This window comes from Ahaetulla prasina, chromosome 3 (genome assembly GCF_028640845.1).
Source record: "Ahaetulla prasina isolate Xishuangbanna chromosome 3, ASM2864084v1, whole genome shotgun sequence".
NCBI lineage: Eukaryota > Metazoa > Chordata > Lepidosauria > Squamata > Colubridae > Ahaetulla > Ahaetulla prasina.
In genome coordinates this window covers 190,432,445-190,458,532 of record NC_080541.1, presented here as the reverse complement: position 1 = coordinate 190,458,532, position 26,088 = coordinate 190,432,445, and the positions used below count along the sequence as shown (strand labels likewise).

The window sequence follows — 26,088 nt, the reverse complement described above, 5'->3', positions numbered from 1 at the left end:
GTAAAATTAGTCCAGCCATTTGGAAACTATTCAAAAAAGTTATATACATAAGTTCAGAAAGTATTCAGGTGACTTGGCATTGGGCCCTATCACTCATCTTGCAAGTTGCAATGTGAATAAGACGGTAAGAAACACAACTGAATTTTATAAATAGATTCTTTTTGCTGAACAAGCTGCTTGTGTAATGAAACCATCCAAGTCTTCGCACAGCTGCAAACTATTTAGACCATTATAGTTCATGTTACACATTACAGTGTGTATTCTGCACAAGACTGAAGGCAAATACAAGGCCCATCTGCTATCTCAATTAGGAATGAGAATTAGATATCTATAGAAACAAACAAGTATTTATGAGGATGACATAGAGTAAATATCTTTCAGAATAGGAAGAAATACTGCAACTCTTAATTTTCTTTGATGCAATCTAACTGTTGTGAAAATTGATTAATAAAGACTGATTGAAAGATAATTAATTTAAAAAGAAGATAAAAATAATGATACTCTGTTCTGCAATGTTAATGCAAGATGATCCCCAATTGGAAAATCTGCAGCCATCTTATGGAAAAAAATCAGCTCAGATATATTGTTGATTTAAGAATTTTGTAGGAATTAAGGCAAACCATTACCACAGCATAGGTCTTTAAATAGGGACTTTACTCAGTTCTGTGGTGCTTCAGAATTAAAGGGAATAATATGGTTTGGAGCACATGCAAACAGGTATTACATGTGTATGCACAATTCTTTAGTAAACTTATCTTGTCCTGGGATCATGTTGCACCTTTGAAGGGCACCCATCCCAGCAACAGACAAAGTTGCTTTAAGGAGTTGCCAACAAAGATTATGTGAAAGCACCATTTCTTCTTCAGTTCCAAAAGGTCGCAGCTTTTTAATCTTTATCACATTTAGAACTTTCAGTACTTTATCTTGCCAAGAGTTAAGCAAATAGAGCATAAGCATGAGCAATTGTAGTATTAGCAGAGCAGAATAACCTATGTGAGCCATCTCCAAGTTGGTAATCTTTAAATATAGTGGGATTTCAATTCCCATAATTTTCAACTAGTATGTTCTGCCCTTAATATTTCTGGAGAATATGGAATTGGGCAACAACTATAATTTTATCAGAGTATAATCTATTTGGGATTATAAGAAACAGAGAGTGTCACTGCATCTTCTCTGACTGAATTATACAAAGGATTCTCTGCAGAGCTAAAATGATAGAGGACAATTTCACCATTTTGCCTTCTGGTAAAAGTGTTTTATCATAACAGCCGTTTTAAGAAACTGTTCATAAAATGAGGTCAGGATTCAAAATTAATCAGCCATAACTTTGTTTAGCTTCCAAACCAAGACTCAGCCAGGTACTGTCAGGTACAAAACTTACATTAGATTTAATTATGTTGAACAAGTGACATTGCTGTTTGTGCCCTGCAGATTCTTACTGGGTCTGCACCTAATTTCTTTCTGGAATTCCAGACTCCTTGTACATAAAACAACAAAAATTAAACAATAGCCTCCAATCATCTCTGATCTAGGCTTTATTTTCCAAATATTCATTTTTCCTTCTAATTTCACTGAAGAGAAAAAAAGATCAAACTAAACAACATCCGCTATAACATGAAGAACTGTTTTGAGTACATTTTTCCTTTCTTTATTGCTGACACTATGTTTGGGCACAGTCTGGGTTTATATCTGTTTCATATTCTCAATATGGACTTCCAATACAATTCTTAAAATCTTCATTAACTTTAAATTTATTGTACCATAGAAAACCATGCCATCCAAACTTTATACCATGTTCTTCTAATTCTAAAATTTTCTTATTTCACAGCAAAACCCACTTTTACCTAGACTTAGCAGCAGGCTTTAATATACAATTTTAAATCAAGGAGTCCCAATTCTCCTCATTCCTTTGTATCTTGAAGTATTTTATATTTAGCTCTTGGCGTTTTTTTTCCTCTTGGCATACAAACAGATATATCTTTGTATCATTGTTTAAATGGTATATATCACTTGTCATAATAAGTATTGTTTGAAACTGTTGGAAGAAATATCCATCTGGGTTCAGTTCCAAGTGGGGACAAAGACACTGGAAACATGGAGGCTGCTTGGAAAGATGGTTTAATGGTGGCCAGGATCACATGGCTTGAGATCCTGAACAGAAAAGGGCTGAGATCCTGTGTGCTCCCTGGTTTTATGCTTTTTCTGAGCTTTGAACTTTCTGGGGCACAGGAAGAGTATCCTGATTGGTTGTCAGACTCCCAGGGGGTGGGAGTCTTAGCTAGCCTTGTAGGTTGTCCCTCAAGCTTGCCTGAGCCTTGCCATGTGGTGAGTTTCTGTTTTATTGTGTTGCAAATGACGGTCATTGACAAAGGTGGGGGGATTGAGTGAGCTTGGCTGAAGCCTTAATTGCCCATTGACAAAGGGGAGTCAGGAAGCTGCTTTGTCTTTAAAACATGTTTCTCCATTTCTCATCCAGGAAATATATTCTGCTTTTAAATATTCCTAGAATATTTCATTCTTCTAGGAGGGGGGTGGGTGCTAAATTCCTACAATCCCTACTTTTTTTTTTTTTTTCAAAACATGAGTTTTGAAACATGCTCTTGGCAAAAATTAAAATTGATCAAATCAATGGGTGCTTTTAATTTTCCTGATGCAAAGGAAGCCATTGATAGAGACAACAGAAAAAAGATTCCTTCAGTGGCTCCCAAAAGCTTTCAACCATGAAGGTCTAGCAGCCAGGGGAAAAGTTCTGGTAAGAATTTTACAGTATCCAATTTTCTATGCCAATTAATTTCAGCTGCTAGATATCACTTTCTGAGAGCTTCCAGTCAGGTTTCAAGCAAGCACACATCCCAAAATTTTCACAGCCATGGTTTTCCTTTAAATTACAGGCTGCCCATTTCCAAGGGTTGGTTACTGAACCTGTCCTAGCTCTTACTTTAGTCTATCCAAGATTTTTTTTTCCAGTCCAAATTGAGGTTAATCAGTGTGCAATCCAGGCTTTTTCCTTTCTTTCTTTCTTTCTTTCTTTCTTTTCTTTTTTTAAATTATACACAATGAGCCCTGGGACTTCTACTCATGAGACCACCAGTGCAACATATCTTGCTTTACTGGGCAACTGGGCAGCATCATTTGTGAGTCATAGTCAGGGCTTGGGTTTTGGATATCACTTTTTCTGCTATCTCTTCAAGAGAGGAATTGCCTGAGGGGGATGCCCCTCCCCCATGGAATTAGCAGGGAGATCTGACTTCTTGGGCTTTTAGTGCCACAGAGCAAAATCAACCTAGGGGAAGCCTTGTGTGGAGGTAAGTGAAGGGAATAGTTTCAGTATAATTCTGAATGGTCTCTCCCTCTGTGTGTGCCTGTGTATGCAGCTACTTTTACAATTCAGGCAATACAAACATTTTGGACATATTTCCCTACCATTAGACAGAAATCTCAGGTGTTCAGAACTTGTGATAGCTACTTTCAAATACAATCCTTACATGAATACTTTAGACTGATTACAATGTAAATGAGACAAGACAGAAAACCTTACAATGAATTTCCCACCTCCCCCATAGTCTTTCCAGCTGTCTTCTGGGAATTGAAAAGAGTCTTTTAGTTTTTACTTGTATATCTCAGGGTCCTTTCTTTCATGTCTGCTGGGTAACATGCTTGGTGATAAGGCTGGTTAGTCAGGCTTGGAAGGTCTGCTCCACTCTGATTGCTGTGATGACTTTCAGTGGGGGCTGGATTCAAACTCAATTCCTGGCTCCAACAAATGGAAGGTCTCCTCTGGGGGCAGCATCTGGAACCATGTGCTCTGCTTCCACAGTTGCAGAGTCATCTTTTCAGGGCTGAAAGACATTAGAATAGGATCTCCTCCCCACTTTTGTGGGTAATCTTCTCAGGAAAGGCATTGTAACAGGATTAAAAAGGGGGGGGAGATATCTTGCAGGCAGAGTTTGAAAAGATACAACACATCAATATTGCAGTTACTAAAAGATAATGCAGTTTCAACAAAATGCAGTTTCAACAACTGATGAGAAAGAAAAAACTGGATTCGCATGCTTCAGGAATGAACAGGTAAAATCATTTAAACACACAGTAAATGCAAGACTGATTTTTTTTTCTCTTGTAAGTGAACTTAAAACATTTCCTCATAAACTTGTCTTGTAAGTGAACTTAAAACGTTTCCTTATAAACTTGAGTTGTTACTTTAAGATAAAGAGAGAGAAGGAGACAAAAGCAGAAATGAAAAGTTCTTTGTACCCAGTTTCTGGTGGCCACACGAAAACAGGGCAAAGGCTCTTTCTTTCTTTTTTCTCTCTCTCTCTTTTCCCTATTTTCATTGTTTCAACCTTTTGTTTTTGTTTTTCCCTAACAATTTAAAATTCTTGTCTCTAGAGATCAAATACATTTTACAGTTACAATTACCTCAAGGGCCCACAAAGACAGACATACACACATAAAAAACAAGGAGGACAAAGAGAGGAAAACAAAACAGATTTACACACACACTGATCATTCCCACCATAAATCTCAGTTAAATTAGGGAAGGCACAAATCTTAACAGACAGACCACGTGGTTCCATAGAAGACAGAGAAAGAGACAAACAAGCAAACAAAACAAAACCGCAATGTTCCTATTTATATATTTCCCTTTTCTTTTAAGTACCTTTATTTAGCCAAATTTGTTTCCTATTCTCATCTTTATTACACAATTTCCTCAATTTCTTTTTCCATACCAGGTAAAACTGGCAGCCTCCGGGCACTCCAGGCCCCAGCAGGTTTTCAGGGATTTCCCTCCACCCTCGAGCTACTGCTTCCCATGTTTCCCTCTCCGATGTGAGGTTTTATTTTCACTTTGGCTTAGCCGGGTGGATCCTCCTACAGTTTTCAGAAAAAAGTTCTGGGAAGGACTTGACTCCCTTCTGTCAAGTATGGGCACCTTCCTGTTAAGGGAGCTTCCGTTTGGATCAAAAGGTGATCCCAGAGGACCTACTGCCCTGCCAGTAGGTACGAGCACCTCTTCAACACTGCTTCCTGCTTCCTTTTAGCATACCAGGCAGTACTGGCAGCCTCCGGGCATCCAGGGCCCCAAGCAGATCTCCTGCTTCCTTTTTTTTCTCCTTTTTCTTTTTTTACTCTCTTAATTGCTTCATTCACACTTACTTTCCTCTCGCTCGGCTTCCGTTCCTAATAAACACAAAGTTCCACGTTTGGCTTCCCCCCCTTGCTTTCTCTATCCTACCGGTCACGGCTCGGTGGAGCTAGCAGTAGGCAGAGGTGCGGCTAGAGGTTGCTCAAAGAGGTGGAATCAGACTGTTTCCTCAGGTGGAATCCCACACACACTTCTTCCTTCCCTAACAGAAGGTCTTGTGCTCTGGCAAAACCCCCATGCTCTCCAGACTTTTGGTCTTTCTGCGGTTAGGAAATGCACAGAGGATGCAAGATCCAGCTGTGATTGGGAAAAGGGCTCTCTCATTCACACACATGCAGGCATACACATATTTCCTATGCTTTTCCATGCTTTAAAATTAAAATTTAGAGGTACTCACCTTCTTTCCAAGCAGTCTTTGAGCTCAACACTCAAAACCCCTTTAAAACCTAGTTCCAAATGGCCAAGGTCCAGGAAAACTTACCCACAGACTCAATGGGTCTGCTGCTAGCAAGGGAGGCTTACCTGGGCCAGGTCCATTGGTTAGGTTAGCTTGGAGTCCCATCTGGGTCGCCAATTGTTGGAAGAAATATCCATCTGGGTTCAGTTCCAAGTGGGGACAAAGACACTGGAAACATGGAGGCTGCTTGGAAAGATGGTTTAATGGTGGTCAGGATCACATGGCTTGAGATCCTGAACAGAAAAGGGCTGAGATCCTGTGTGCTCCCTGGTTTTATGATTTTTCTGAGCTTTGAACTTTCTGGGGCACAGGAAGAGTATCCTGATTGGTTGTCAGACTCCCAGGGGGTGGGAGTCTTAGCTAGCCTTGTAGGTTGTCCCTCAAGCTTGCCTGAGCCTTGCCATGTGGTGAGTTTCTGTTTTATTGTGTTGCAAATGACGGTCATTGACAAAGGTGGGGGGATTGAGTGAGCTTGCCTGAAGCCTTAATTGCCCATTGACAAAGGGGGGGGGGAGTCAGGAAGCTGCTTTGTCTTTAAAACATGTTTCTTCATTTCTCATCCAGGGAAATATATTCTGCCTTTTTAAATATTTTCTAAAATATTTCATTCTTCTAGGAGGGGGGTGGGTGCTAAATTCCTACAAAACAAAAACATCATTCTTGGAAACATATTATTTTTAGTAAAAAAAAATTCTCTCCAGCAATGATAATTGTAATTTGTTCCATTATAACATGTCCTTCTGGTTTGTATAACATATAACTTGTGTTAGTCATTTTGATACCCAATATTTCACCTTTTTTTTCAATCTTAAAATCAGTTTTTCTATTAATTTCATTTGTTTTCCATTTTCATATTCGTTAACATCTTTTATTTATTAATTTCAAAACCAGCTGACATCCTAAAATCCTTTACATTTTTTAATTAACATTTCTATTCCTTCCATCAGGACATCAGCAAATGCCTGCAATTTCTTCTTTTAATCTTGATTCTCCAATTTCATCTGTTCAATACTTTCAAAGATAAAATAAATAACGATGATGATAAGGGACATCCTTGTCTAGTCTATCTGTATCTCACAGTTTTTTCTTAATTTCTGTATGTCACAGTTTTCTTAATTTTCCACTCACAATTATCTGTTACCTTTGTGAGGTATAAATTGATTTTACCCATTTGATAAAATTGTCAGCCAAGTCCTTATCTTCCAACATTTTAAACAAAAAATCCATTTAAAATAATCAAAGGCCTTTTCTTGATCAAGAAAAATAAGTGTCACCTGTTTTTCATGTTGTTTCATATATCCAATATATTTTTGATATAGAGTAATACTGTCCCTCAGCTACCTTTTAGTTTTAGGTAAAAACCCATACTGATTTCCATGAATAAATTTCTGTAATACCATCTTCATTCTCTCAGGCAAAATTATTGTACAGAACTTATACAGCAATGAATGTGATGAATGGCTGTATCTTTGGGGACCAGGCATAAGCCAGTCATTCAGCATCATGGAAACTTCAAACTGTTGCTGAATTAGGCATGTGAGAATTACTTATAAATAATGTGTTCATTTCATGGTATACCCCATTTATATTTTGCCTGAAACCTTTATTCTTTTCTTTGGGGAAAAAGTCATATATAGAAAGATTTGATTAAGAAGTGCAAATCTCAAGATATATGCATGTTTTGGAAAGCTTAATTACTATAAGAGTTTGGGAGATGACAGTTTTGACAGCAGCAGGAATGCTCACTATCTATCCTTCTGTTAAAGAACACAGTTGTTCTGAGTTGGCATGCAAGTACAAACAATTCTTTTTTCAAGATTTCAAAATACTAGTTTCAGTTTTGAGACTAGCTTCATAATTAGTTTCATCTTTTCCTATATACATAATGTTAGCTTTTTTCAAACAAGACTTTTTTATCCTTCAGCATGATGGTTGACTTTGTATCACAAGCAAAGGGAATACCAAAAGCAAAGATTCATATACTTTTGCTGCACAGAAAAATGTAGCTTTGGATAACTTTCCTCAATAAATAAATGAACAGATATATCATTTTTGACTCGTTTAATTGGATTCTTTAACAAATTTTAGGACTTCAGTGGAGAACAGACTATATTTTAAATCAGGGGTCACTACCTTTTGGACCTCAGGGACCACTAAATTCCTAATTTTAAATCCTGCGGACCATTAATATGAATTTTTAAAAAAGTTAAATAGTATTTAGTGCAATATAAAAAATGCAAATAATTTTTCTGCGGACCACCAAATTTTTTTCACGGACCCCCAGTGTTCCACGGACCACTGGTTGGTGACCACTGTTTTAAATCATATTTATTTGGAAATATAATTTAAAGAGTTTACAAACTTTTAACACCACCGTACATACATAGTCTTCACAGATTATCTACTAATACCCCATCTTGCAACATTCACACTGCTCATCAATTCACTTTTAAATACAAAACAACTAGCAGATTTTACTAAAACATAAATATAAATCAACTTCTCTTAAATAAACTATTTTACATAACATTGTGTTGACATTGTCCAAAATAGATCTTTTTAATTTTCTTGTCACAAGATCTAGATTTTATGTACGTTAGGGTGCACAATACAAAGGAAACACCTATAGTCATTATAGTTAGAATAGAACAAAAGGTCAAGACTTCAGGAAACTGCAGCCAATGTTTAAATATTGTGGAAACTTCCTATTTTAAAGAAGAGAAGGACAAAACAGGATTCTTTCACTGAGGCAACCAAATAGAACTCTTTGATTACACTAGACTGCGCTTGATCAACCATGGTTTTATCTCAACATAGAGAATGAGACTAATGTAAAAATATTTTAATCTACCAAAAATCAATAGAAATAATGAATCCCAACATGTTTCTGTATATAGTCCCCAAAATATTCAGCAATAGGGGAGAGCAATAGAACACAAAACAAAACACATTCACCTGGAGTTCAAACAAATCGTTAGATACAGCTATCTGGAATAAAAGTCCTTCTACTATTGCTATCTAAAGCCATTATTTTTAGGGTGCATTCTCAGTTCCAAAATCCACAAGAATAGCCCGATAATCCATGAAGTACAAGTTCCTCAAGAGTGTTAAACTACAAAGTTTCCAAATTAAGTGTTAAAATTAGCACAAGAGTTACGAACCTACAAGTCTAAAACAATGGTTCTTGGAGGCAATTATCTTAAATGGGAGGCAATTACCTCTGAGGCAAGGGTATCCTAGGGATAATGGAGCAATTTGTAATTGCTTATTTGTGAGACAAAGTTTCAGTTTGGGACTGCCACCACAGAGACACTTGGGGAACAGAGATGGGAAACACATCAATTTGTGAACGAAACCAAGCTGGCAGGAATAGCCAAAAGAAGATAGGCTTAAGATACAGAAGGATCTTGTTAGACTTGAATGTTGAGACTCTAGAAAGAGTGCAGAGAAGAGCAACAAAGATGATCAGGAGACTGGAGGCTAAAACATATAAAGAACAGTTGCTAAATTGGGTATGTCTAGTTTAATGAATAGAGGAACTAGGGATGACATGATAGCAGTGTTTCAATATATAAGAGGTTGCCATAAAGAAGAGGGAGAATCTATTCTCCAAAGCACCTGAATGCAGGACAAGAAGCAATGGATGGAAATTCATCAAGAAGAGAACCAACCTAGAACTAGAGAGAATTTTCCTGAAAGTTAGAACAATTAATCAGTGGAACAACTTATACAGAAGTTGTGAATGCTCTAACACTGGAAGTTTTAAAAAAGAGATTGGACAACCATTTGTCTGAAATTGTATAAAGCAGTGATGGCTAACCTTTTTGCCATCATGTGCCAAAAGCGGGGGGGGGAGCGCGGGGGGGTTGCACGCACACGTGCCTACACCCACAATGTGCCCCACCCATGCATGTGCGCGTGACCCCCTGCACTCGCTCTGCTTTTGGCACGTGATGCCACGGTGGACCTAGCAGACCCATTTTTTTGCCCTCTCCAGGCTCCAGAGGATTTCTTGGAGCCTGGAGTGGGAAAAAATGGCCTTCCCCACCCCCCCCCAAGGCCGGAAATAGCCCAATTCCCAACTTCAGGTGGGATTGGAAGGCCGGTTTTTCGCTCTCCCCAGGCTCCAGACCCTTTCTGGGAGCTTGGGGAGGGCAAAAATAGCCTTTCCCACCTCCCTGGAGGCCCTCTGGATGCCAGAAATGGCCGTTTCCCAACTTGCTTTGGCACCGGAAAGCCTGTTTTTCACCCTCCTGAGGATCCAGAGCCTTTCTAGGAGACTGGGGAGTGTGAAAACGGTTTTCCCCACCCCCCTGGAAGCCCTCTAGAGGCAGAAAACAGCCCGTTTCTTGACTTCCGTTTCTTCACCCAGAAGACCGATAATCAGCTGGCTGGTGTGCGCATGAGTTCTGGAGCTGAACTAGGGCAACACTCGCATGCCCACAGATATAGCTCCATGTGCCACCTGTGGCACATGTGCCATAGGTTCGCCATCATGGATATAGGGTTTCCTGCCTAAGGAGAGGGTTGGACTAGAAGACCTCCAAGGTCCCTACCAACTGTTATTCTGTATTCTACCATGCAAGGGCAACAGGAACGAAGACAGTGATTATTGTAAACAGATAGTTCTAGCTAAAATGCTACATTCAGCTGAACACAAATAACTAGAAGTATGATTTCTGAGTCTAGTAGCTAGGATTTTGCAACGTGTCCTTTTCTAAATGCTACAACATACACATTTACCCTCTCTATGTAACTTGTGCTCCTTCAGCATATGAATAAAAGTAGTCACTGCTAAAGTTAAGCCCCTATTCCAGCCCTCATCTGACTCCAATTCAAATCTATAAAATATACTTTCCTATTAAATACTCCAAAGAGGCAAAGAATGAAGGACAAGCCTTCCAATGACATCACAATGTTGCAAGCGGCCCTTCTGCTATCAAATGAGTAGGCTGAATTGGGACCTCCAGTCCCTCAAGCATTATTCAACTGTGATTAAACTTGATTTATTTTAGGCTTTTCAATAATGTTTATACTCTTGACATAGTGATTCTCCAACTTTTGACCCAATTACTTTTTTGTAGAACTCAGGGGGTCTGTGTAGTGCTCTCTCCTCCTATTTTTCTCCACAACTCCTCTGTGAATTGATTGGTTTGATAGAAAATTACTGGCCCAAAGTGGCGGTGGTAATGATGATGATACAACTGGATGAGAAAATGGTTCATATAGCACACTTGGTTTACAGTTCAGTATGTCAAGCAATTCCTACGGTATGATTTAGTTTGGGGTTCAAGCTATTATGTAAATCCAGCAGTTGGGTACAATTAATAAAGGTTCAATTAATTGATCATCTGTTCTGAACATACCAGTAGCTATTTTGGTCTCCAAAAAGTTTCAAGGGGAACTGTCAGGAAAAAAATTACAAATTCACAAATGACATTACAGAATAATAATCTTGGTGTGCAGGAACACTATATTCTGTTGCACATGAAGCCGCACTCTTGTTTTGGAATCTGCCTGGGACCCACAAGCAGATTCCAAAATGTCTAATACTAAAACAAGTCAGGGCTATATACCTTATGCATCTTTTAAAAAATGTTCAGATCCATTTGTGGTTGACATGTTAAGCTAAGCAGAAAGGCAGGTGTAATTGTGTAATTAAATAAAATAGTCTTCTCTTCTTCTTCATCCTCATCATTTTTTAACAACCCCATAATCCCTTTCGGGATAGAGTCTGGGCAACTGAATGGAGCTAGCAGAGTATTTAATGGCTGGATGCCTTTCCTGTTGCCAATGCAGAATTCTGTGCAGCAGATACATACCCATTGTGCCCAGAGTGTGAAATATCTGCCTCTACCTAGGATCGAACTCACAGCCTCCTGAGTGTGAGGCGACAGCTCCACTTCTAGGCCACCACAACACTTCTTGGTAGTGTTCTTTTCTCTCTCTTATTCAAAAATAAGCAAACTTCACATCAGCAATTCTTCATTTAAATGAATTTTTGCCCAAATCATGTATAAAGTAAAATAAACAAATGATTTTCTTTTATTTCCTTTTTCTTTTGCATGCAGAATTAATATTTTTGTCAGTGGCTTCTAGATAACTTGGAAGTGGTGCAAGATGAGAATATTCCATTAATGACATCCACAGTAATGGATTCTACAATTTTAATGCATGGGGCTTTTTTGCATCTTAAACTTGATCATTCATCCCATATCCATTTTATGGTTTAGACTACCTCACTCCCAATGAGCATCATAGAAGACTAAGCATTCTGAAGCAGTAGGGATATTATGCCTAAGCACAGGAGTCAGAGGGCAAACAGTGAGTGGTTGGTGAAATCTCTGCACACAAAGGACAGATTGTGAGACACTTGTACTTTGGACAGCTGCTCCTCATGAGTAACCTGTAGTAATAGAGATTTTTGCAGTTGGCTCATCAGTTGAGTGCTGGGAGTCACAGCATCACATCTAAGTTCATAGGCATAACATGGTTTCTATATACATACAGTTCAGCTATTTTCATTATTTAATTATATTTGGGTTTAGTTATTCCAAAGAAATACTATTTTTTCTTTTGTTGAAAGTACTTTTGCATAAACGTGAATTAAATTAGACAGACTGAATTTTTTTATTTACTATTAAAAAATGCAAGCAATTGGCAGATTTTACAAAACTAAACATAAATTTAATATGAGTCAGACAGATGCTTCCTTGCTCTGGAGAGGTAGATAGTGAAGTGGATAAGAGATGAAAATATTAAAGGCACAAAAATATAAAATAAAAAAATCGGGTAAAGATAGTTTACTATTTTTCTTTCTCTTGTTCGACTCACTTTTACTTTTGGATCACAATGGCAACTATTAGAAAATCAATAATAATGGAAAGCAGAAGGGGATCATTAGAGCTGTTTGCAGAGAAATGAATGACATCATGTTTACCTCAGAATGTATTTGAGCAATTGAGTAATTAAATCACTTGTTGAACTTGTGTAGATGAAAACTCCAAAACAAACGTCTACAGAAGTATAACAGATTACTGACAAAATGGAAATTTCAGAGAGCAAGACACAAATTATAGACAGAAAGTTAGAAAGTGTATTAGATAACTTTGCTCCATTGGAACTGAGACAGAAGGAATTTTGTTTGAAGCTTAGAACAATCCCTGAAAATTCAGAGAAGATATTAGAGAAAGGATTACTAAAGTCATACGAATTTATTTGGCTTAGAAAGAGGAGGACACTGAAGCAGAAATCAATAAAGCTTATAGAACAAATTCTAGATTGAGCACAAGAAGAAATGAACAAGGAAAAGGAAAAATTGGAGGAAATTCAAATGGAGGTGTCAGATGCAACATGAATTTCAAAGGGATAATATTGAACTAGGTTCTGATATGTTTATTTTTCTAAAGTTTTGACTTGATTAGGGATTAAAACATTTAACATAAAGTATATTGTATTTTTCGGAGTATAAAATGCACCTTTTTCCCACCTAAAAGGGGGTGAAAATTTGGGTGCGTCTTATACACTGAATATAGCCCCTCCCACACACTGGCCCCCACCCTTTGACCTCTGCCTCCCAGCAATTTACCTCCTTGCAGCAAGCAGCAAGAAGAAACAGCCCATTTCAGCATCAGCACAGCCTAATTAGCACAAGCTGTTTCAGGCTGCAGGGATTGCCAGTGCCTATTGCTGCGCGGGCCTCTGCTCCTGCTGCAAGGAGATAAATTGCTGGGAACAGAATTTTCTTTTCTTGTGCTAAACAAGCTATGCTGAAAATGACAATGAAAGTAAAGCAGGCTGTTTGCTGTAAACAGGCAAAATTGCTGGAAGGCAGAGGCAGATTTCTTTTTCTTGTTTTCCTCACCAAAAAAGGTAGGTGTGTCTTACAGTCCGGTATTTTCATATTCTGAAAAATACGGTAAATGGAACATATGTTCCTCAAATGAAAAAATATTTGAAATGAAACGAAAAATTATTTGCTTACAAAAGACTCATATTAGAATAAAGGATACAAATTATTTGATTAATAAAAAATTGAGTGAAGAAGGAATGGAATTGTTTTGAATATTAAACCCTAACTAAAACCAGAACTTGTACTAACTGATCAGCATACTTGGATTTGTTGGGTGGAAGTTTATTTACATTGGACTAAGACATATTTTTCAGAAGCTTTAGATTGCTTCTGCTTTCTCGGGCCCCAGATTGGGGTGTGGCCTCTTGGAGGGTTGCAACATTTGTATCCAGAGTCGAATTACTGGACCGTTGTTTCTTGGATCTATGCCCAGCAGTTCTTCCCGCCATTTTGCAGTTTTAAAAAATGCAACAATTACAGAAACTCGTTTGCAACCTCCTGTAGCACAAAGGCCTCCTGCAATCATATACCTAGCCAAGACTAGGCAGGGACTAGGCAGGGACTTAAAGCTTACCAGGCTAGTAGGGGCAAGTTGAGTATGCCTAGCCAAAACTAAGCAGAGACTCCAATGGCCTCCACTGAGGCTGTGGCTCCTGGGTATGCCCAGCAGCCGCTGGGAAGGGACTCCACACCTCTCCTTAGGTCTTTGCCACTGACTCCTTCTTGCTCCAGTGAGGGAACTGGGCCTTCAATGACTCACCCAGCTCTGAAGCAAGCAATCCTTCCAATTCAGCCCCTGAAGCCCGTGGGGTAAGTGTACCTAGCAAAAGCTAAGCAGGGACTCCAATCGCGCTCCTGAGATCTAAATTGGAGCCTCTGGCGGCTCAGACAGCCCAGCTGGCTACACAAAGGAAGCCGATGATCCCGCCGGCTCCCTGACTGTCAGTCTCCTCTCAGCCTCAATCCAGGCCGCTGACAGCCTTAAGGAGGGAAATCCAACGATCTCGCCGGTTTCCTGCTCCAAGCGATCGGCTGCTGGCAACTGCAAGCCCGCAGTTGCACAGCCCTTATCTCCAAGCCGATCGCAAAACACGCGGCAGCCAGCTACTGTTAAAAAAGCCAGCTGCTGCCTCCAAATGCAATAAAAACGGCAATTTAGAAAAGAAGGAAAGAAAAAAAATTATCTCACGATCCTGAAGTCCAGTAGTGGCCAGGAATGCTTTGAAACATCTCGTTCAGGTTAAGACCAAGCCAAAACTGGGGCAAGAAAGTGGCAGAAGGAGGCGTGGCTAAAAGAAACAGCTCAGTCTCAACAGGAAACAGATGATTCAACCCATTCTTGGCCATTTCTGGAAGCTTGCAGGAGAACAGACGTTAACTTACTTGAACATCCATTTTCAGGGCGCTACATATATTTCTATGTATGGGTTAATCTGTCATCTATTTGCTCAAGACTGAGTATAATTTTTTTTCTTTTTCCTTGACCACACCTCCTGTTTCCTGTGGTCTTTAGTCTTTTTCACAAAGGCGCAGTCATTCATGAATCCGTAGTAGGAGACAAAAGAAAAAACACCCACCCCTGCCAGGATCAGGAAGCCTACAGGGCAGGTTGAAATATCTACGCAGAGTCCTGAAAATGGACATTCAGGTAAGTCAATGTTCATTTTCCAGTGCACTGCTCTGATATTCCATGTATGGGACATACCCAAGCTCATGGTCACTGGGCAGGAACCTGACTGATCCCCTGGCCCTGTGTGGAAATCACACTTTGCAAAACTCTCCTTCCAAAAGATGTCTCCGCAGAGGCAAAGGTGTCCAATTTGTAATATCTGACAAATGATGACAATGACGACCATGTGGCCACTCTACAAATGTCCGAAACTGATGCTTGAGTGGCCCAAGCAGCTGTGGTGGCCATGCTGCAAGTATAATGGGCCAAAATGCATCCAGATAAAGGTTTGGCCTTAAGCTCATATGCTTTAGTGATACAGGGCTTCAGCTACCTACCCACCGTAGAAGAGGAAACTTTCCGACCCATAGACGAGGGGTGAAAGGATATAAACAAAGCTTCGGTCTGACGAAAGAAAGCCGTCCGTCAGATGTACCTGCGGAGGGCCTGGTGAATGTCTAGCATATGCCACCTTACTTCCATTGGATGATGTGAATCTGGACAGAAATCAGGAAGAATGATCTCCTGCGCACGGTGAAACCAAGAATTCACCTTAGGCAGAAAGGCCAGGTCCATTTGTAAGACCACTCTGTTAGTATAGAAAATACGGAGATCTTTTCGGACTGTTCCGATTTTCTCCTAGCTGATGTAATTGCTGGAAGAAAGGCAACTTTGAGAGTCAGAAAATGGAGACTGACGGAGCCCAGCAGCTCAAATGGAGAAGATGTCAGAACCTGAAGTACAAGAGACAGATCCCACGTGGGGTAATATGCATCACAGGAGGGCTGAGACTGGCAGCACCTTGAAGAAAACAACGAATCCTCGGATGTTGAGATAGGGAATGGTGAGAGTCACAAGTAAGTATCGTCAATAAGGAAAATAATTCAAATAAAACAAAAAATCTGGCATCTATTTGCCAGAGAACTCCTCAGGTCTTGATAGATAGACTGAGTGAAAAAGACTGAAGACCACAGGAAACAGGAGGCATGGTCAAAGAAAAAGAAAAAAAAATTACACTCAGTCTTGAGCAAATAGATAAGAGATTAACTCACATTGACTTTGTTCTTTGTTAACTCATAAGTTGACTTTGTAAAAAAATATACAAATAGAATGAGACTATTGCCTTATACATTGTAAGCCACCCTGAGTCTTCGGAGAAGGGCGGGGTATAAATATAAAAAAAATAATATGTGAAATATTGGAGCAGCACACTGGAAAAGATGGGCATCTTCTCACAACTAGAAAGAACTTCAGAGAAAAATACTAAAATTACTCAAGGTAAATTATCAGAAGTTTTTTTAAAATTTGGTGGACAAATTTAGGGTTGATTGATATAGGTGACAAAAATGGCAGTTCAAGAGTATATCTATTTTTCAGAAAGACATAGATCCTTCTTAAGAATAGTTAACAATTTAGATTTCAAAGGACTTGGCTACTAAGATTTCTAAAGTAGAGATACTAACCCAATACTTTTTCAAATCATAAACCTATGACTTCAATTTATGAAAGAAAACCTAGTTTTTCTAGATAAAGATTAAATGTTTTTAGAAAAAGAAGCAATCATAGAGGTTTGTAAAAAAATTAAAGATGTTGTTTAAAAAACTAATTTAAATAAAGACATTAAATTGAGAACTTTTGGAGATGCAAGCTTTCATTAGGAGTTATCTTATACAAGAAAGTACTGAATTTTAAGAGAAAGGACAAGAAAAAAAACAAAATATTTAGGATGAGATAAAAAGAAAAAAGAATTTAAAAGTTTTCAGAGAAGATAGATATCTCTGAACAAATTTTATAGCAACAACTATCTATATTAACAATAAGAAATCAAAATAAAAATGAACCATGTAATAATAATAATAATAACAACAACAACAACAACAGAGTTGGAAGGGACCTTGGAGGTCTTCTAGTCCAACCCACTGCCCAGGCAGGAAACCCTACACATTTCAGACAAATGGTTATCCAACATTTTCTTTAAAATTCTTAAATTTTTAAGAAAATGTTTAAATTCTTAAAAAGTAAAAGAACTTTTTAATATGTAAAATAAGTAAAGTAAATGGCTGGTGTATAAATAATAAAAATAAAATGATATTAAAAATTTAACAGGATGATACTGCATTAAAAAGATAATCTGGCTATGCAACAAGCAATTTCATCAGAATTATTCTAATTTATATAAAGGACATGACATTTATGTGGAGGAAATAGATTAAAATCTTAAAATATTATTTACACTTGTTCATTTGTAATTAACATATATTAGTACATTTACATTACAGACAACTATTTTTGTAAGGACAAACTTCATAAAACAGCGAAAATCCTTGGTCTGCAAATGTCTCATTCATTGTTTCTAAACCTTTTCATTTGTTCCTACACCCATTCATTCTTGACAACTAGCAGAGTAATTTTTCTCCCCAACATTCTTTCAGAATGTTGCACAATTTCCCCCCAAAACGTATTTCTAATTTTTCCTTTATCACCATATACTGGAATATAACAGCTATACCAACAACACATCCGACTCCATCCCACTGGACCTCCATCAAAGAGTTGATGGCTCTTATGGCTCTGGCATCCATAATTATAAAAACCTTCTAAAGGTCAATGTTGGCCCACCTAAAAGCTATCACCGATCTGCTGCTAGACACCTTTCAATTTGCCTACTGTGCAAATAGATCAGCAGATGATGCTGTCGATATGGCACTGCACTACATTTTACAACATCTTGAATCCCCAAGCAATGTAAGGGTCCTTTTTGTAGACTTCAGCTCGGCATTAAACACCAGCATTCCTAAAATCCTCCTCTAAACTGACTCACCTAGCTGTGCCTGAAAGCAGCAGGTGAAGCTAGGGAAATCACATCGAATACCATTCAATTAGAACAGTGTGCTCTCTCCATTACTATTTTCTTCTATACCAATCACTCATCTTCAAGGATCCCTCTGTTAAAGTACTGAAGTTTGCAGATGACACATCAGTCATTGGTCTCATTCAAGATGATGATGAGTCTGCATACAGAGGGAAGCAGAAAAACTGGCTCTGTGGTACAACCAGAACAATCTGGCGCTGAACACTCTTAAAACTGTAGATTATAGTAGATTTTAGAAGACACTCTCCTATTCTATCACCTCTTACAATATTAGGCAACACAGTATCAACAGTAGACACCTTCCAGGTTTCCAGGTTCTATTATCTCTAGGGACTTGAAATGGACGCCTAACATTACAACCATCATTAAAAAGGCACAATGAAGAATGTTCTCCCTGCGTCAACTCAGAAAGCTCAGTTTGCCCAAGGACCTGCTGATACAGTTCTACAGAGGGATTACTGAGTCTGTCATTTGTACCTCAATTACCGTCTGGTTTGGCACAACAACCAAACAGGACAGTTACAGATTTCAATGGATAGTTAGGACTGCAGAAAAAAACAAACACAACTAGCCTGCCTTCCATTGAGGATCTTCATACTGCATGAACCAGAAAGAGGGCTGAGAAAATATCTGTAGACCCGCTCACATCCTGGACATAATCTATTTCAACTTCTCTCAGGACACTGCTATAGAGCATTGCATGCCACAACAACTAGACACAAAGGTAGTTCCCCCCTCCCCCCATGCCATCACTCTACTGAACATTTGACTTCCACAGCACTATTTCATTTCTCATGTTTTCGCATCTTCTCACCTTTCCTATCTTGTCCTATTAATTTATGATTTATCAATTGTAACTATGATTTATGATCTATGACCTATTATTTTCTGTTTATATGTACACTGTGAGCTTATGCTCCAGAGACAAATTCCTTGTGTGCCTAATCACACTTGGCCAATAAAGAATTTAATTCTATTCTGGTCTAATCTTGTCTAGTCTAGTCCAGTCCAGTCTACTCTACTCTATCACTAAGCTATGGACTCCTACTTTCATAGTTAGATGAAACCAATTAATACTTTCTAATATTCATAACTGAACTTTAATTTCACTGCACATATTTATCAACTGTATTCTACAAGTTCAAATTACCTTCAGATCAATTTACCGTATTTTTCAGAATATAAGACGCACCGGAGGAAAATAAGAAAAAAGCTGATTGGCAAGTGGATTGGCCTCCCAGAATACCCCCAATCAGCTGTTCCCAGAGGTGAATTTTAGCAACAGGTTCCTTGATTGTGAGCTCTGTGCCTTGCTTTTTTTTCTGCCTCTGAAACTCAGTTTCAGAAAAAACTTTTTTCTGCCTCTGAAAGCCTCCGAAACAGAGCTTCAGAAAAAAAACCTCTGAAGCTCTGTTTGGGAGCTTCTTTTCTGACGCTCCGTTTGTGGGCTTTTTCCTGCCTCTGAAACCCAGTTCCAGAAAAAACTTTTTTCTGCCTCTGAAAGCCTCCGAAACAGAGCTTCAGAAAAAAAACCTCTGAAGCTCTGTTTGGGAGCTTCTTTTCTGACGCTCCGTTTGGGGGCTTTTTTTCTGAAGCTTCATTTTTGATGCTTTTTTCAGCCTCTGAAACCTCCTTTTGAGAAGCTCGGGGGGGGGGGGGCTACCTTTGGAGTATAAGACGCACCCAAATTTTCACCCTCTTTTTTGGGGGAAAAAGGTACGTCTTATACTCCGAAAACTACGGTACATCCTTCTCTTTGTTTCATATATATTTATATGAATATATATTTATACAGATAAGATTACGTGCAATGAAGTCATTTTCAACTCCTAGTGACATACAGATTTTTCCACAACAATCTATCCCTAACCTGTTCTTTCCCCCAATGAGTTCATTGCCACCATAACCGATTAAATTGGTATTTATATTTAATGTTAGTCCAATTTTTTCAGTTATCATCTTAGCTCAGATTATTATTATTCCTCCATTTTTAAAACCATGCTTTTTCCAATCCAGTTTATGTTCAACATTTAGGTTGAATAAGGTAAAAGTATGCAGCCTTAACACCACAGCTTTGCCAATCTGAAGCCAATCCATTTCACCATGTTCTGTCTATTCTATGACTTCCTGATCTGTATAGAAGTTTGTCATGAGGACAATGAGATATTCTGGATTTTTATTTTTGAGAACTTTTCACAACTAAAGGCCTTTCTATAACCAATAAAGCACATACTGACATTTTCAGCATTCTTTGGCTTTCTTGATTATCTGCATCAATAATGTCTCATGTTCCTTAGGCTTTGTAATTTACCATTTATAACACTCCTAATCCAGTTCACAATCTTCCATAAGGCATGGGTTCATAAGAACTGAACTCTGCTGCTCATGATTTGTTGAATCAATCATTTCCACAGAAACCTTTTGAGTAAGATGAACAGGTTAGATAAGGTTTCCAGCCTTAGCTGTATGATGCCAAATTTGGTATTCTCTGTTACAGCTAAGGACATTAGTGCTGTACTTAGCAGTAGGTTATAACTATAATGTTGTGTGCAGGGAAGTATACACCATTAGGTGACCTTGGCCAGAATACCACAAGCACAACAAATCCCAGATTCACCTCTAGCAAGCATTTTCATAGCTATTCTATGCAAACTGGATCTCTAACCTGGAGATCACTCTGCAGGCAAAATGAACTGTCGCTCATCTGTTTGAAAATAAATACAATATAAAAGTATGTACTTAGATATGTTTATTCCTTTTATGAAACTCTGTTCCCTAATCCACCTGAAGTTAGGTGAGTTTACCTATAATGTTCTAATTATTGTGACCCATTTAAGACTAGGTAGTCTTAGGTGTAGATTTTGACAGGACTTGGTGATAAAGTAATTGATTTGTATTAAGAAATTTAAATGATGATAAGATTTGGTAATATATCTGAGGTATGACATATGAGGTATCTACATTCCTAAATGTCCATGACCATGGCCTCAAAAATAAATTTTATTAAACAAATAAAAATAACAAAATGAATTTGAATTATATGTCCCCTACTCTAGCAACACAAAATAATATACTCTGCCTTCCAATTTTACTCTTACAACAATTCTTAAAGTAAATTGGGATAAGAGTTAATGACCAAGCCAAAGAAGTATGCCTTACTAAACAGGTTGGAACTTAATTTTAAACCATTCTGTTGCTTTATTAAGTTAGGCTCAACTTTATATGCACATATTTGGAAGATATCAAATCTTCAGTTAGTAATTCCGATGTTCCTGATTTATGTTCTTTATAGAATATTTTACATTATACACTATTTTATTTCCTAAACTATAGGCTCTAATTATCTAATTTGCTGATGCTCCCAGGTGGGCAGACTTTAGCTTCTGGATACAGAGTATTCAGAAGCTTCAGCTGGTGCAAAATGCAGCTGTGGAGGCAGTTCTTGTAGTTCCTAAGGTGGCTCATGTTATATTGCTGTTCTGTGAGCTCACTGGCAGCCGGTTTGCTTCTGGGTCCAATTCAAGGTGTTATCACCTTTAAAGCCCTTGGTCCAGGCAATCTGAGAAAATGGCTCATCCTGATGGGATTAGTTTGCCCCTACCCTTGCTGGCAGAAGGGGCATCCTGCAGCTGCCAAAAAAGCCAACACAGTGCTGCATCAACAGAGTATCAAGATAAAGAGAAATGATAGTACTCTCTATAAGGCACTGGTGAGGCCAGATTTCTTTTCTTTTTTTTATAAATAGTTTTTTATTTTATAGATAAACAAACACGGAAGAAATGATTGATGTACTAAATGTGAAGCCAGATTTTTGTGTCCAATTCTGGTCACAATACAAATAAGAAGTTGAGGCCCTAGAAAGAGGGCAGATAATACCAACAAAGATGATAATGGAGCTGGAGATTAAATCCTTTGAAGAGTGCCTAAATAAAGGAACTAAGTATGCTTAGCTTAAGTAAAAGAAGACTGAGAGGAGACATGACAGAAGACTTGAGTGGAGACTGAGAGGAGACTTGAAGGCTGTCACAGGGAAAAGGGTGTTGATTTATTCTCCATAGACCCTGGGATAGGATGAGAAGCAATGGGTAGAAGCTTGTCAGAAGGAGATCCAATTTGGAAATGAGGGGGAATTTCCTAACAGTGGAACAGCTTGCCACAGAGTTGCTCCTGTTCTATCCTTGAAGATTTTTTAAGGAGCAATTGGACAACCGTTTGCCCAAAATGCTACGAGGTAATTCTGCCTTGCACAGGGGGTTGGACTAGAAGACCTCCAAGGTTTCTTGCAATCCTATGATTCTATGATTTGCCTAGTTTCACAAATATACCATGTTTCCCCAAAAATAAGACCCTGTCTTATATTTTTTTGAACCCTGAAATAAGCGCTTGGTCTTATTGCCATGCACTCAAAAGCCCGATTGGGCTTATTAGATGTCTTATTTTGAGGGAAACAGGGTAATAGAATATAAGTATATTTTGGAAAAAATAAAGAATATAGTTTCAAAATAATATATTTACAAATTTAGGAGTTCAATATATGAAAAGTCTCAAATTATCTGTCCTTTTTGGCTCCCAAAGTGATTTATATTTTATGGACTTAAAATTATCTTAGGATCTGACAGTCCCTAATGAGAATAGTTAATGCTGTACCCCTCCAGTTAGGTTCCCCGCTCCCCGTGTTTTTCATGTTTCCTGAAATATGAGAGCCAAATCAAAGGCACAAAGAAATATCCTGGGTTTGCCCTTAGTAAGGGGATGGAATATGCAGTAGACCAAAATTCAACTACAAACTAGAAATTCTCTTTCTCTGCTATGAAAGGGTCACTAATAATCATCCATTTTATTATTATTAAATACGAACTATGCTCCGAAGAAATCTATGAAAATATTATACATATATTCTAAAATATTCCTGACATTAATCAAAAACAAATCATGAAGAAAAAGGTTCTTCCTATTATGTACTGCAAGTTGGAAATGAACAGCAAAAAGAACATTAAACCACAGCAATGCCTATGTAAATATTAATAGAAGTGACATTTAAAAATATATACTGCGCTGTAGTCAATGTCCTCTAGTTATAAAACTCACAACCAAAAGGATTAATTAGCAATGACAAGAAGTAATCCTTCTTTAATATGGAAGAAGGAAGAATTCTACCTCTGTCACCAGGAGCAGAAATACTATTTATGATAACTAAGTTCTGATGGTTTGAACAAACTGTATTGACCCAATTCACAATAAACTTTGTCACAACCCACTGATTGCAAACCACAATGGTTCAGCTCACGCATGTCAACAGGATAATATATATCACGGTTAAGAAGGATATATCCCTATATCAATCTATCCAGCCTTATTTATTGACGCCAAAGAGAAAACTTACGTTTTTGTTCCACAAAACTATATTCTCCAAACGCCACTTACTTTAAAGGCGGCCAAAGTGTATCTTTCGCCAAAAACAAACGTGCGAGCAGTAGACAATTAGAAAAGGCAAGGGGTGAAGTAAACTACACCTCAGCTCGCACAGCTAAGCCCCTAACCCACTTCTTCACCGTAAACTTTCTCTTCCACCGCCATCTCGCGTACTGTTTTTTGCCTCTTTAGCCTCGACTGAGCTCGAAGCCGAAAAACTCCTGGGAAACTCTCGGAGCCATTTGCTAGTTTAGGTCTTCCAAACGAAACGCCCGAAGTTGTTTCGGTCTCTTCCCTCACCCCGCCGAGGTTCTTCGGCCGCGCGCTGCCCGCAAAAAGGAGCGCGGAATGGCGGCGTCGGCGTCTCGAGATACTTTGGCGGCGCCTGGGGCCCAGCCCTGCGCCCCACCCAGCTCAACAGGTAAGAGGCAGACCGAGAGGACACCCCCCCACCTGCCTTGACCCGAAATTTTCGCCTCTCTCCCCAAACTACACTCACTTTTCCGCCGCCATATCTCCACTCAGGCCGCTCTACCCGGACTTTTCTCCCTGCGCCCCTCAGGGTGAGCGAAGGCTTTCGGTCCCAAGCCAGACAGGATCAGGATGTGAAACCTGATCCTGCCGCCGCCGCCGCCCCTCCTCCTCCCCGCTTTGCGTATATTAAACTGGGCAGGACCCCGCTCTGCAGTCCCTATGTTGGAGAGGGCCAGTTTGACCCGGGAGGCAACAGTGTTAAACAGTTTCCTTTAATAAAAGCATTGTTGTGCTTTTTTTCCATCTGATAATACCAACATTTTTCCTTTCGGTAACCGATCGTCTTATTAGATCATGCATCTCGAGACTCACCTAAGCTAGAAATAGGTACCCTGAGATTGATCTATCTTTTTCAAAATCTATCAAGAATTTTAAAACAATGGGGTGTTACTGTATGGTGATTCGCATAGATATATTTCCCTGCATAAAGCAACATGTCATGAAAACACATATGAAGCTGGCCTTGGGTTTACTGAAATAAAAAAAAATATCCACAATTTCCCCATAGAATATGACCCAGATCGTTACGTTTTCATTTGGAAACTAAATACAAGCATGCTACCAAAATTGATATTTTGTTAGTAATAGCCAAGTGGACAACTAACCAGAGGTTTATTATTCATTTAGTTTTGGGCACACTAATGTATATATGAGAATACATGGCTTTTGAAAGTAATAATATAGTCATTATTTTATTTTTACTTTATTTATATCCTGTCTTTATTTGTATAAATAACTCAAATTGACAAACATACCTGATACTATATTATGGTTTTTCAAATCTCCATCCACTGTAACATTAGTTGTAATTTTATTGTACTACAGTAAAGTTCATTGCTAGTATGAAGATAATGTTTGGAAGTCCTAAAGAAAAAGTGTATGGAAGCATAATCCATTCAAAACAGCATCCTCTTCTGACAAATAAGGCAGAAATGGCCTTGAACTATTTACTATTAACTTTTCTTTGGAAATTGTGCCCAACTTGCTTTATTTCAAATATAATACAATGGCAACCCCTGGTGGCAGTTTTTTCCAATGAAGAGAGAAATCTCACCTTCCTTCCTTGGGATTTTTTTCATAGCAATCTGTTTTCATAACAATCTATTTCAGGATATTCTGCTTGAAGCACACATTCCTTCATCAACTGAAACCTTTATGCTTCTTTATCTTATTTGGGAGACTTACAACTTTTCCCCATTTAATAGTTTGGAAAAGAAATGTTACAGTTTTAGAGAAAAGTATAATACTACCGTAATTTATGCTTAGAGGGTTATAGAAAAATAGAAATTATAAGTATTATATGAAAAACCATAAATAGTTTAAGCAATTAAAATAGAAGTGTACAGCCAACAAGTCATAAGTCTAAAATATCATAAATGTAATATATTCAAATACACCATTCATTTTTATGAAACATTTCATCTGATTTCTTGAAAACATGCCTCTGTTGAACTTTTAAAACATTTGGTTAACATGATTAAAATCAGTAAGAATAAAAAAGTCAAATTATGGATAATGAGCAATGCATTAAGAGTATACATTTAAATATAAACTCAAATTTCAGATGTGGCACAATTCCATGTGTAGAATTATAGTCTAAAATGTTTCTAAATAAGTTTTAATTGTACATTAGATTTTAAAGTATACAGTTATTTTGACATTGAATTATATTCTGCAATTTCGTAAATAATTGTTCCTTAGAGAGGGTCAAATATCTTTTCCAATAGAAACCAAATAAAATTGTTGTAGCCATTTCAATATATCAATGTCAGTTCAGTATATTTTAAGATGTACATGGATTAATAAAATTTAATTTAAAAATTCCAGGAAGGAATTATGGCTTTCAAAAATGATTATTTTCCATTATTGTTGGGCTTTGCAACATTGCCACAGGAGGAGGAGCTAATCTGTTCTTTGCATTCCTAGCATTATGGAGAAGGTGCTCATATTGGCAATTGTAACTGCAATAATGGTGAGATATAATAAAACATCTTGTATTGACTTAATATTTGAAGCAAATTTAATATTATTTTTCCATTGGAATTCTCATTGTTCCATCTCTATAACTATATTGAAATTATTAATTTAACTACATGCAAGGCAGACTGCAGGTTTTCCTACTACCAGTGAGGGAGAAGTGCTTATG

At 38.1% G+C, this 26,088-nt stretch overlaps 1 protein-coding gene across 4 annotated transcripts in view; it reads right to left on the bottom strand.

Annotated features, from left to right (window-relative positions):
- LOC131194584 (rho GTPase-activating protein 39-like) overlaps positions 1-24,025 on the bottom strand; it is a 104,157-nt gene extending 80,132 nt beyond the window's left edge. The window contains exon 1 of one of the 4 annotated variants that reach the window (XM_058175734.1): positions 23,908-24,025. In XM_058175734.1, coding sequence (XP_058031717.1) covers positions 23,908-23,921 — 14 coding nt within the window. In that variant the 5' untranslated portion in view covers positions 23,922-24,025. Of the gene's footprint in view, positions 1-23,379; positions 23,788-23,907 lie in introns of those variants that run through there. The other 3 variants (XM_058175737.1, XM_058175736.1, XM_058175735.1) reach the window with 3 other exon arrangements.
- Between the last annotated feature and the right edge of the window lie 2,063 nt (positions 24,026-26,088).